The 13,618-nt window shown below is 48.6% G+C and overlaps 1 protein-coding gene across 8 annotated transcripts in view; it reads right to left on the reverse strand.

Moving 5' to 3' along the window:
- Positions 1 to 13,618, reverse strand: part of LOC102542786 (electrogenic sodium bicarbonate cotransporter 4) — a 100,117-nt gene that overhangs the window by 38,173 nt on the left and 48,326 nt on the right. For 7 of the 8 annotated variants that reach the window (XR_012058880.1, XM_072937482.1, XM_072937483.1 and 4 more), the window contains 4 exons: positions 7,747 to 7,907; positions 6,771 to 6,926; positions 5,952 to 6,047; positions 2,727 to 2,782 (listed from right to left, as the gene is read on the reverse strand). Coding sequence is in view for 7 of the 8 variants with exons in the window: in XM_072937482.1 (XP_072793583.1) it covers positions 2,727 to 2,782; positions 5,952 to 6,047; positions 6,771 to 6,926; positions 7,747 to 7,907 (469 nt within the window). In the remaining variant the exon portion in view is untranslated. Of the gene's footprint in view, positions 1 to 2,726; positions 2,783 to 3,931; positions 4,011 to 5,951; positions 6,048 to 6,770; positions 6,927 to 7,746; positions 7,908 to 13,618 lie in introns of those variants that run through there. The other variant, XM_072937488.1, reaches the window with a different exon arrangement.

The following is a 13,618-nucleotide window of genomic DNA, read 5'->3' on the forward strand; positions in this document are numbered from 1 at the left end:
GGACCATGACTTCAAGTCAGTGGGAGACTTCCGTGCCCCCAAGTCACCCCTAGGGGACCACGTGGGAAACTCATAGCTTCTGAGCCTTTCCACCTGAAACTCTGGAAATGCCTTCCCTCCAGCCCCTCTGGCTGGTGTCTGTCCAGGGCAGGAAGGTCAAACAGGCAGAGGGGGTGGGGTCCAACGTGAGAGATGCTGGAACTGAGCCCTCTGCCCCTAGGCAGTCCCACCCTCTGCAGTTATGACGTCCACCCTGCAGTTAAGACGCTGACTCCTCCCGAGTCCACTTTGACAATGACAGTGCCCAGGGGTGGTCACCTCCGTGCTCTTCTTAGTCTTTAACATCTGACATTTAACACGCATTAGTTTTTCAGATCACTTTCCCTCTGGACAGCAAGGGGATGGGCAAGGGACAGAGGTAATTTCATAGAGAGAGGTGGAGAGGGAGCGTTTGGGGAGGACAGGGCTGGCGGAAGCCCACAGTGGCCAACAAAGGAAGAAAGGGCCCAGAAGGTGGAGGCGAGCGCTGCAGAGAGATCCTGTGGACGCCACAGTTTTGCCACCCACTCCCCTTCGGTGGGAGGCTCTCCTGTGGGCACAGACATGATTGTTTCTCATAAGCTCAGTGAAGATGGGCTCCTTCAGGCCCCAGAGAGGGGTCAGTTGTGGGCCTGGGCATGGCCAACAGGTCCTGCCCCTTTGGGCCCACAGCCATCTCCTGATTTGACTCATGGCGGCCTGATACCCACTGGGTCAGGGGCCTACCAGCACTGGAAAAGGCTCGTGAGCATGGGCTGCACACTTATAATCTTACAAACCTATTAAAAAAAAAAACCCTAAAACTCAGCCCCAAGGACCCTAACGCAGGGAGAAGCAGCAAGGGCACGAGTTAATGGGAAGCCCAGAGTCCCCACAGCTCATGGAGTCCCTTTGTCCCAGGCGCAGTCAGCTGATTCATAAGCAGGTTCCTCAGGATGGAGGGCTGCACAGTCCCCCTGCCAACTCCATGTCCCCGGGCATCAGGCAGGGAGCAGGTCCAGGGGGCAGGAGGAGAGGTGGCTGGCAGGAGTGCCCTGGAGAATAAGGCTTTGAAAGCAGAAAATTCTCTTAGTGGCCCAGGCAGCCCCCTTGTATTACAGGAGCAGAGAGGAGTGAAACGGGGCCTTGGTCCTCCCTTGCAGGTTGTGATCCCAGTAAGGAGGCATCCCAGAAATGGGCCCTGCTGGCCTTCTGGCCACCCTGGCTTGGCAACAGTCTGGATGTGGGCTTGTCCCACCAGGGCCCCGCCGACCCCACTGCCTGAACCCAGGGGACGCTGGTGCAGCTCTGCGGAGCCACGGCACCCAGCCGCACGTGGGAATCCATGCTCTGCTCCCTGGGAACTCGCTGCCCAGGGCCGATGTGGAGTGATGAAGAAAGATACACCTAAAAGAACACCCGTGTTGTACAAAATTGTCCCCACAACAAGCCACTGCCGCTGCAAATACTGAGGGGCTGCATCTCCCAACCAGTCAGGCGAGCTGGACGCTGATGCCTGGCGTTGGGCCCTGGGCCCTAAGTCAAAGGCGGCAGTGCCTGCCGAGAGCAGCAGGATTCTTAGCGCCACTCAGACAGTCACCGAAAAAGGCTGTGAGAGACTTTTACCAGTAAATGCTTTGTCATCATGGCGCCATTGTCTGTGCACGTGACTATAGTAATGTGGGGTTCTTCTCAAAATAACATCCCAGAATACTCATTCATTCATAACTCACTCCCAAGTTAAGGGCTCTAGAGTCAGACCTTCTGGACCAATCATGGTTCTGGCATCCTCCAGCCCCAGGAACTTGGGCTAGTTATGTACCTGCGTTAAGCCTGTGAACTGCAGGGAGGAGGTGATAACACTGCAGAGCGGAGGTGCTAACTGTCCCGTCGTGCTGCACAGAGAAGGCTGCGCACGGTGCCATGCGCGCAGTGTGTGGACCTGAAATGCTGGCTGATGCTTCTGTGAAGGAACACTTCCGTTCTGCCTTCCACGATTTGGGAGTGCCTTGAAGGCCTGGAGGTCACCCGAGCTCCTGAGGCGTCTGTGCCAAATTTCAGGTTTCCTTTATTACCTTTCTTCCTACTCCTGGGGGCACAGGCAAGGGGACCATGGGACCCTCTGCCCCTGAAATGTGCAGTGTTTGGAAGTGAGGACAGCCTCCTGTGGGCTCCCCTCGGGGCACAGTCATGGGGTTCCCGGGCTGTGGGCCTTAGAATGTGGACTCAGCCTGTTTGTAGGATTCTGAGCTCATCAGTGGGAGACAAGAACTGGCTTGATCTTGCACCAGACAACGAGCAGATACCCTGCTGGGCAGTCCAGCTGACTCACAATCATTGTTGCCCCCACAGGGAGGCCCCACTGCTTTCCTCTATCAGCCCACGTTCCCACTTCATCATTAAAAGTGCTCGAGGGTCATGGAGGAGGTGATACTGTGTGGTGGTCTTCTCTCTCCCATAAATCCCAAGTTCAGGGATAGCCGGCATCTCATCTGATCACACCTCCCTGTCCTGGCACAGAGGGTCTGGCACAGAGCCAGCACCCAAGTGATGGGCAGGGCAGAGTCACCAAGGCAGCCCAGAGCCCCACCCGGGCCCCTCCTGGGGACTCCCACTTTTTCATGGGAATGGAGTTACGCCTGCAGGGGCTCCCCTCCCCTGCAACCAAAGGCTCCGTCCTACCCTGGCCAAGTGCAGGGCTTTGCTACCTGGTCTGTATTCGGGGTGTGAGAAATATCATTCATGCTTCTGCTCTGGGCGTGACCTAGGAGGGAAAGAAAAGAAGGTGCATCAGGAGAAGCCAGGTCTCGCGCGTCCTTTTCTCTTGGTCTCTAAGAGGCTTTCCCCAGCTTCACAACCAAAGCAAAACCCTCTCCCCTAATCTTGCAGCCCCTTTGAGCTAACATCCTCCTTTCCCTTCCTTTCAATGGCAGCTTTCTTTTATTGTTTGTTTTCTGAGGGGAAGGTAATTCATTTTCTTCATTGATGTCCGCTTGGAGGCGGTACCAGGGATTGAACCCGGGACCTCTTGGGTGCTGAGCATGTGCTCTACCACTTGAGCTACACTCTCCCCACCTCAATGGCAGCTTTCTTAAGAGAGTTGCTGGACCCCAGGTTCTACGGCTTCCTTCTCACTCCTCAATCTGTTGCGCCCCAGTCCCAGAGCCCCGCCCCACCTTCCTGGGCAGAGACCAAGCTGTCTGCTCTGCACCAGGCCCTGGAGATGGGGAGGGACACAGCCACACTACCAGGTGAGGAGCCAGGTGTCCCTAAGCTTGGACTTTGATGGGGAGAGAGCAGTTTCAGCTGTGTCCGCTATGACTCATGCGAGTCTTTAAAGCTGGCTGGGGATGCGGCTGGCAGAGGGAAGGAAGGTGGGCCCCCCGGGGGGACAGTGCTGATGAACTATTTGAACTGCGGACAGTTCCCTCCTCCATTAAGGCAGAAGTTGAGCTGTCATTTCCCACTAGCGGCCAGACACAGTGAGCACCCTCACACCTATTATTCCTTGGCCTTCTGTGGCCTGTGGTGTCCCCTCACTTCCAGACCTCTGTTCTCCCTCGGCTCCCCTCCTCTAATTTCCACCCAGGAGCCTCTCCTGATGGGCCCTCCTCAGGGCCTTGCTTTGTTCTCAAATCCTCCAGCAACCTCCCCGCCTCCTCCTTGGTCAATCACACCCACTTCCCCATCCACATTTGGGCTGAGGAGGCCCAGGTTGAGTCTCCAGTCCATATGTCTCTCCTGAGCTCCAGACTCCTCTGAGAGCCCCACCTGGCACCTCAAAGTCAACACACCGGGAAATGAAACTCATTGTCTTCCATCAGATGACCCCCTCTGCAGACCCAATGCCTCCTCCCTCATCCACTGGCTTTCGAGCCTGTAAAAGCAGCCTCGACTCCACCCTCTTCCTCACCTCCCACTCCCCACCAGTCACTGAGTCCCACCAGGGCCCTCCTCTCTCCATTCTTGCTCTCACTGCCCGAATATGGGCTTCATCTCTTTGAGGCGGGAAGCCCCATAAAAAGACCGGCAGGACCCCTAGGCAGGGCTGCTGCTCTTCTCCCAGCAACGTCAGGTTCCCTGGCCGGGAAACTCTATCTCACTTTCTGCCTCTAAAGCGGCTAAGTTACACCTAAAATTCTATTGGTTTCCTGAGCTCATTTCTTATTGGTTATTTCCTTCACTCCTGATTGGGTATTACTCTCACTTCTGATTGGTCCACTTCCCTAACTTCTGATTGGTCCATTTGTAGTACTTCATTTGCACGGAGCTCGCTCCTGATTGGCTATTTCTCTCCCTCCTGATTGGTCTATTTCTACAAAGCTTGTTCCTGGTTGGTCAACTTCTATTATATCTGATTTGCATATGATGTTGCAAAGTGTAAAACTGACAGCCTATGAAAGGCCTGTGTAAACCTACAGCCGGGGTTCAGAACTTGAAGTGTTAACTTCTCTGGGCCAGGTGGTGTAATAAACGTGAGTTCTTCATTTCTCCAAGTGCCGCTTGGCTTCTCACCAGGGACCCAGGTTTCTGTCTCAACTGAGCTGTAACACCGAGCTTTAACATGTTTTTCTGCAGCATTTCTTTTCCAGTCGTTAGGCCCCTTCTAGTTTATTTCTCAAGTAAAAATCTGGGCATGGTACCCCGCTGCTTAAAACTTCTCAGGGGTTCCAACCACCCTCAAAATGAAGGCTGGATCCTTTTGCAGGACACATAGGCCCTCTTTGATTGGACCTTCCTTCCCTTAGAATACATTCCTGGTGAGCTGAATCGATTTATTTCCCAGAATATGAGTGTATATTTTAGAATATGGGACACCCTTCACAGCGCCTTCTCCTCACCTGCTGTTTGTTTCCTTTGTTGTAAAGAATACCCTCTTCCTCCCCCATGCTACTGGAAATCTCCTATTTATTCTCCCAAGACTCAGGAGCGTGTCTAGTCCTCGCTGAGCCTTCCCAGGCGCCACCTCGGGGTGGGGCGACATAGTACACAAAGCTGTAATCCCTTACTCAGGCCCTTTATCTGGGTCCCCGCACAGCACAGCATTGGCACTGCATATATAGTGAATAACAGAGCAGAAGGCTCGTCCCAAAGCCAGTCCTTGCCTGCTGACTGCTGGTGTCCCTCTGTGGAATAACCAAGACGAGGGGAGATTGAGAGCATCCTGGGGTCACTAAGAACAGAGAAAAGTCTGCAGCAAACCCGGCAGAGGTCATGTCCGCCACACTACGCCCCACCCCCACCCCCCTCCTGCCAGGCATTCTTCAGGCCTGATTAGGACCACAGCCCTGGGATGTCTTACCTATATCTTGGCATATTAGTAAAAGTGTTTAAAGGAAACTACTCCTTCCCACTGCTTTTCCTTTTCGTTTCCCAAGTTCCCTCTCTCCTTTGCCTCACAGCTCATGGGGCTGTTCGTCCCTGAAAAGGCCGAGTCTGTGACCACGCAGCCCACCCACTCCCAGCACTCAGGGGCTGCGGCTTGGCCAGAGCCCCACTGTCTACGGGCATGAGACTGTCATCCCGGAGGGGAACGTTCTCTGACTGTCCTGGGGGAAAGAACTGTTTTTAACTCTGTTTCTGGAAGTCTTTTCACAAAAACAGGACTAATGATCAGTTTGGTGAAAACAAAGGCGTAAGCTAGGTTAAAAATGTTTAGCACCTAGGCCTGCATATTGATTATGACAGGACTTGATTAGAGCTGCATTTTTTTTTTGGAGTGATTATTTAGAAAATTACGGTAGTAAATTTGTTAATAACATGAGGGCAGCCCCGGTTTAGGGGGAAAATCAGATTTCTCCTGATGACTGAGAATTCTGGACAGAGCCTGAGCTTTCCCTCCTCTGCTATGAAAGTCTGCGTGAGTCAGGTCAGCCTTCAGGGCGGCCCCGGCCACAGCGGAGCTGCCGCGCAGCCGCAGAGAAGACACTCACACAGGCGTCCGTAATGCGCGCTTTGCCGCATCCTCAGGTCCTCGGTGGAGCGATGCAGGTTCGGGCCCGCCGCCGGGGTCCGCGCTGGGCTGCGATCTGGGAGGAGGGACAGAGGGATTTGGCTTCGGTAGACTCGCCGCCGTGGCTCCGCTTCGTGCACTAGCGTAGTCCACATCTACAATCCTTTCACCTAAATAAAAATGGGCGGCAAGACATGCCTTCCCCTTCCAGGAAGAAAGGATGTTTTGGTGGTTTTGGTTTTGGTTCTTGTTTTTCAAGGTTTTTTTTTTCTTGTGTGTGTGAAGCAAATGAATAGTCTGAACATGATCAGAGGAAATATTTGTACTGTTGAAAGTGAGAGACACAATTGATTAAACAGGCACCAGGCGTTGTAGACTACCGAGGTTCAGCCCTGATTCCACAAGCTACTGGCCACGTGACCTTCGGCAAGTAGCTCAACCTCTCCGAGCCTCAGCCTCCTCGTCTGTAAAATGGGGATGACGAGAGCAGCCCCTAGTCACGGGGTTACCGTGAGGACGAAGTGAGTTAACACACGGGGAGCACTCAGACAGTGCCTGGAAGTCCCTGCCGCCGTCATTACCACTTGCTAAATACACACTTTATAAATAACTCGTCTAAAGAGATTCCTCAAGGCTCTTTGTTTAGCAGCTTCACCAGCTTTGTGCAGATTACTACATTTATCTGACAGGGCCAGCAGGGCTAGTGCCTGGGCACCTCAGCTCTGGGACAGCAAGGGTGGAGGGACGCTGATTTGAGATGCGCGCACAGAACAAGCCAGGGGCGAACGGCCCTACTCACTGGTGGTGGAGGAGACCGACTTTCCGATGTCGGCCAGGGAGCGGTGGATGGGCTTCTTGGTTTGGTGACGGTGTTTCCTCAGGAGGACGTAGCTGACCCTCTCGCGGAGCTCTGGCCGAAGGAGGCCGTCCTCAATTTGCTTCTCAATGACATCATCTAAGTGGGAAACAAACACGCCTCGTCCACGTGGGACAGCATGACCAGGGATGTGGGGGTCTTCAGTTTCATCTGCTATTAGTGGGATCAAAAGTGAGCTAAAAGAGGCAGAGGATATAGAAATAGTTCCACCTTTGCCACAAACTGGAAATTTGGATCAGTCATGCACCCTCAGCCCCCTCATATGTAAAAGGGTGTGAGCATATCTGTGGGTGTTGGTGCATGTGGGTGCCTGTGTGGGTGCAGGAGTCTCTGCTCTTTCTATCATAACATTGTGGAAAGTAAATGAAATTGCACACATGAAAGTACCCTAAGAAGCATGAAAGTACTATGGTAAATGGGTTTAGTCCTAACATGATTCTTTTTAGAAAAGTATTTTGGGCAAAATAGTTCTGGCAAAACTGAACGTGCTGGAACAAAATTCACAAGAAGTTTTAAGGATGATAAGGCAAGCCACTGCCTCCCTTTGCCACTCCATCAAATGAGAGCTAGTTTCCTAAAGATGAATGATGTTCCATTTACTCTGATGAGAAACAGGTTGCCATGGCAACAGATGTCTGCAACCATGCTAAGAGCCCCGTCCAACCATGTCTCCCTTGGGTTACGTTGCTGGCTGCATTTCAGAGGCTGGTCTTTCCTTCCCTACATGGAACGGAAACTTGTGACACTGCCTTGGGAGCTTCAGACCCAAAGCTTCGTCTCTGCAGAATCAGGTCGGCATCAGAGGTGGGCATGTCACACAGACCAAGGGTGGGCATGAGACGGGGTGAGGAGGGGACGCTGCCCTGGTTTGAGGGGGACACAGTGGTCCCCACCTCACCTATGATCTGCGGTAAGGAGCCGCTGTCCAAATCCAGCAGCACCGTCCCCGTCTGCAGGCAGGTCCGGAGCTCAAAGAGGCTGTGCAGGGACAGTGTGGACACGTGGGGCTTGCTCCAGCGTTCGCCTCCTTCCTCCACCTTTTCTTCAAACTTTATCCACCTGGAAGGGTGGGGATGGGGCTCAGCATGGCCAGTGCCCTCAGGAGGAGCCCCCAGTAGGTCTCCTCAGGAGAGGGGTGCTGGCTCACAGGTTGTGTTATGCACATTGTTGGGGCATTGGTTCTAGACTTACTGGCGGAGGATCTCCTGGGGACTCCCTCACTCTGTCCCCCACTCCTCCCGATGCTTTCATGCTCAAGACAAAGTGGCATCAGAGAAGGACCCTAATAGGCATGAGGGGTACTTTTGGGGTGGTGGGAGTGTTCTAAAATTGGATTTGGGCTGGTTGCGCAAATCATTTAATTATACACTTAAAACAAGGGAACTTTATGGTATCCTGTAATAGTAAAGCTATTAAGAAAATTGTCAGCTGGACCCTAGTCACCTGTCAACTGGTCACACGTGTGTTCAGCATCGGCCTTAGGGGTGTAGTTTGCTGGGAGCAGGGGAGTATTTCCCCACGGGTCTACTGCAGGGCCTGAGGTTTCTGCAAGGCCCACTCTGGATTTTGGCTCTGAAAGTTCAGGTTATGAACGAAAAATACTGCACGCCGGTATCAGTAAACAAAGAATTGGGCCATCAAGTCATCAGCCAACTCAGGATGCAGATCAAGCAGGCAGCCCCGCCTCTGCAGCCACCCCAGCGGTGCCCCCTGCGGGGACTCAGGATGGGAAGCACGGGAGGCTGGCGCTTGATAGCCAGGTGCTCGTCAAAGGGATGATTTCAATCAGCCCTGACCTTTGCGCTTTCCCATACATAGAAAAGCACTAAAATCCAGAGCTATCTGGTTTTCTTTAATTAACAGTAATCTTTTGATGTTCCAACTACCTGGTCTTCGTTGTAAAAACTCCTATATATCCTGGCTCCTCCTCTACCTCTTTGGAGCAGTCCCTCAGGCGATCTGAGAGGCTGTCACCCTGGGTTTGAATGGTTTGAGTCCTCAGAAATGTCCATCGAATAAAACCTCAAGTTTTAGGTTGTGCACTTTATTTCAGTCGACAGGTTAAAATCCAAATGTCATTTGGGGAAGGAAAGAATTTGTCAACTGAAATAAATGCGCAGCCTAAAAGTTAAGAGTTATGTTTTATTTGGTGGGAGGACTTGAGCCGGGATGACAGCCTCTCAGATGCTCTGAGGGACAGCTCTGAAGAGGTAGGGGAGGAGCTAGGAAATATAGGAGCTTTACGACAAAGACCAGGTGGTTGGAACAATAAAAGATTGCTTGTTATCTAAAGAAAACCAGGCATCTCAAGTTAAAGAATTTAGTGCTTTTCTGTGTATGGGAGGAAGCAAACATTTGGGTTCATTGAATTCATTCCTTTGACAAACATCTGGCTATCTAGGGCCAGCATCCTGTCCTTTCTTATTCTGAGTCTCAGAATAAGACTGATGGTGCTCAGAGGGCACCATTGTGAGTGGCTGCAGAGGCTGGGCTGCAGGCCTGTCCTTGCTGGGGGAGGGCGACAGTCGCTGATGACTTGGTTTCAGCATTCTTTGTTTACTGATATGGTTGCAGTATTTTCATTCACAAATTAAATCAAGGATGTATAGGAATCTGTCCCTTCTAGAAGCCTTGGAATCATAGGCTGGGGTGGCGGGGCGAGTGGGAGGTCCTCGGACAGCCATGTAGGGGGCATCACGGGACAGCCTGGAGAGCCACCGGGAAGCAAGGTCTCCTGGAGATGTGCTAGCAAGCAGCTCAGCTTTATAAGATGTCAACCTCAAATTAGTGGGTGACTTCAAGGTAGCCCAGTCAAAATTGCAAGGGAGTATTTTTGGGCTGTGACCATGTAATTCTAAAGTTCCTCTGAAATAGTAAATGTCTGAGAATGGTTGGGGAAAGTCTAAAATAGAACAGGAATGGGGATGGAACATGATTTTAGCAGCTATAAAAACTTACTGAAAACCTTCAGTAATTAAAGCAGTGTAATTCCAGTCCAGTTACAGACAAAGGGATCAATAACACAAAAGTCCAGAAACAGACCTGAGCCCCCATGGGAGTCTGGGTTTTGTTTTAAAGATGACCAACCTAAAAATAAAAAACTTAAGTCCCTACTTCTCATCAAACACTGTTAGATTCTACACAGATTAAAGGCCAAATACAAAAGTAAATCTGTAATGGAATATTGTTGAGACTTAAAAAAAGAGGAAATGTTCACGCATGCTACAATATGGATGAAACTTGAAGACATTATGCTAAGTGAAATAAACCAGTCACAAAAGGACAAAAACTATGATAAGATTCCACTTATATGAGGGACTTAGAGGAGTCAAATTCATAGAGACGGAAAGTAGAATGGTGTTTGCCAGGGGCTGAGGAGAGCAGGGAAGGGGAGTTATTGCTTAATGAGTATAGAGTTTCCATTTTGCAGGATGAAAGAGTTCAGGAGATGGATGATAGTGATGGTTACACAACAGTGTGAATGTATTAATGCTACCGTGCTGTGCACTTACAGATGGTTCAGATGGTAAAGTTTATGTTATGTATTTTTTACCACAATTAAAATAAATAAATAACAATGTTAAAATCTATAAACAAAATATAAACATACTAGAAGAGAAGAGAGTATTCTTATATTCTTGGTTGTGGAGAAAGAATTCCTAAACAAGATGTAAAGCCATAAAGGAAAAAAATGGGCACATTTTGTTACATAAATAAACCAAGTTAAAATCTCTCTATAACAGTAAGACATAAATGAAATTCAAAGAAGTGCAACACACACAGAAAATACTTGCAACCAACAGGGTATCAATGGACTGACATTTACATGGAAACAACCCAAATGTCTATTAATAGATAACTGGATAAAGAAGATGAGGTATATTTATACAATGGAATACTACTCAGCCATAAAAAAGAATAAAATAATGCCATTTGCAACAACATGGATGGACCTGGAGATCGTCATTCTAAATGAAGTAAGCCAGAAAGAGAAAGAAAAATGCCATATGATATCGCTTATATGTGGAATCTAAAAAAAACAGGACACAAATGAACTACTTATTATTTATAACTAAGATGATTGATTCCTTGAACATGTGTGAGCACATTTGACTCTCCTTTATGATTGGATTACTGAATTCTGTTGATTCTTATTTTTGGTTGGCTTTATTCCTTAGATAATTATGTAAGTTTAAAAAGCTAATACTCTAAACTGTTCTTAGAAACAATGAACAGTATATATATGGGCACTCAAAGACTGTATGTATGTATATGACACATACATGTGTATATAGTGTAGCCACACAGCCTTCTTGTTGTGGGGAACTGGGGAGTCTTTTTCAGTTTTGGCATACGGGTCTTTTGACCCCGCAGTTCGATTTTCTGGGAAATTGTCATAGGAATAGCATTCCACATCTGCACACTGTACTGTGTGTACCAGGAGACGCTCACTGCAGCTTTGTCTGTTCAAATGAAGAACTGGGAACCAGCAGTTTTCAGTAGGAGGGGGCATGGGCACATCAGTTCCATCCATTCACGCTGCAGAACACCCCTCAGTGGTAAAAAAGCAAGAGGGCGAACTATGTGTACTAACAGGATGCACAATAACATCTCGTTTTATATAAAAAAGAAAAACACACACATGCATGCGTACGTCTGACACGGGTCTGACAATGCCTGGCACAAATTTTGGGAGGATCCCTGTCAAGTGGATTTAAATGTTTACTTCTGAGGGGAGGGGTGGGGTCGTTGGTGGGGGTACGGGTTAAGAGACTCTCACTCTACTTGAGTTAATTAGTGTAGTAAGGGCGCAGCCCGTGGGGCCAGACCACTAGGCTTTGAATCTCAGTGCTACCATTTACTAGCTGTGGACCTTGGGCAAGTTACCCAATCTCTCCCCACCCTTGTTTCCTTCAGGAGTAATCATAGTTTGTAGCAATTAGAGAAGCACCTGGCACACAGCACACACTTTGCTAGTGTCAACTATTGATGTGAAAATAACAAATATGGCTTTTATAACTTTAGAAATAAGAAAATGAGAATGTAAAGGCATTCAAAGTGCTCCCAACCAGAAGACACCACAATTGATATTCCAGTGACTTCCGTTGTAGATCTTTGTGTGTACAAACACACTTGTGCACGCAACAGACACACAATTTTACACCAATGACACCATATCTAATGGATATCCTTTCATGTCTATAAATATTCATATCATTTTAAAGACTCTTTAGTATTCCATTGTATGAGTGGACCACCATCATTGATATGAATGATACTCGGTGGTCATTTAGATTATTTCTTTACTTATATTCTTTTAAAATATTTTTATTTATTTATTATTTAATTATTTTATTTTGGCGGGAGTGCTGAGTAATTAGGTTTATTTATTTTTAGAGGAGTTACTGGGCTTATATCCAGAAGGAACCCTACGTCACGGTGACACCTGCACCCCAATGTTCATAGCAGTATTGTTTACAATAGAGGAGGTACTGGGGATTGAACCCAGGTCCTCGTGCATGCTAAGCGTGTGCTCTACCACGTGAGCTATACCCTCCCCCCTATATTCTTTAATTATATCCTTTATTATAAACCAGGCTGGTTTGAAAATCTCTGGCCTCTGCTTGATAAATTTCGTTACAATTAATTCTCAGAAGTTGAACTGCTGTGTCTGCACATTATTGAGTGTATGATGTACATTGTCAAACTGTTCTCCAAAAAAATGGTGCCAATTCATACTTGCACCAGTGGACAGGAGACCTCGCCTTTCTCGAAGTCTCTCAAACTAGTCATTCTTTTTCACCTCTGTTCATTTGGTCATTGGAAAATTATATCATATTTGCATTCTTTTGATTACGAGTGAGGTTGCACGCCTTTTCCTTTGTCAGATCTCCTCTTTACACAATCGTGTGAGTATTTTGCATTATCAGTGTTTAACGTCCTGATTCAATACATTTACTTGAGACCAGTTAACCAGGAGCCTGATGGGGCCTTGGGGGCCTGAAGGGACCCAGGACAGGGAGGTTTGATTAGAGGAGGCCTGGAAGGTAAAAACCTAAAACATGGAGTTAAGCATCTATTTGCCTCAGAAACTCACCAAGATGTAGTTGGTGTTTTTTTTTTTCACCAGGCAAATATATTTGGGAGAACATGGTTTAAGTTACAATCGATCCAAGTCCGTATGCTATCAATACAAAGGTTTTCTAAAAGTTGTATTAAAATAAGGGTTTGCAAGGAAGAGATGAATGGACAGGTCCAAATGTTTTGCTCAGAAGAAGCTCATTCTTCTCCCTGAGAGTCTTTCTCCTATTTAATGACTCAAATTGCCCCCCTTTTCCTCTAAAAACACACAAGATAAATTACACTGTCTCCTTGCCATTAGGGACCCTTTTGCTGCTCCACAGCCTCACCCCATCCACCCAAAGTTGTGATGTGTCCCAGTGCATGGGGCCACTTGGGTGGATTGCTTTCCACAGTGTCTCACAAGCATCCTGGGTGGACTTGCAGGCAGTTCTCTCCCATGCATCCATCCTTCAGCTCCCTGCCTTACAAACGCAACTCCACCTGAAAGGGTGAGAGTTCACACCTCATTGCAGCATCCTTCTAGTAACCCCAGATAGCTAGGACGATCAGTCCTCCTCACTTCCCAGGACTTCAGCTATTTGTACTGTTATAAGCAGCCATAAAACATTAGCTCCATACACAAACAGCCCAGGGCATCAACCCACCTGAGCGCAGTCTGCAGAAAAGCAAACTTACCTGTTTCCAGA

The sequence above is a fragment of the Vicugna pacos genome, chromosome 15 (genome assembly GCF_048564905.1).
Source record: "Vicugna pacos chromosome 15, VicPac4, whole genome shotgun sequence".
NCBI lineage: Eukaryota > Metazoa > Chordata > Mammalia > Artiodactyla > Camelidae > Vicugna > Vicugna pacos.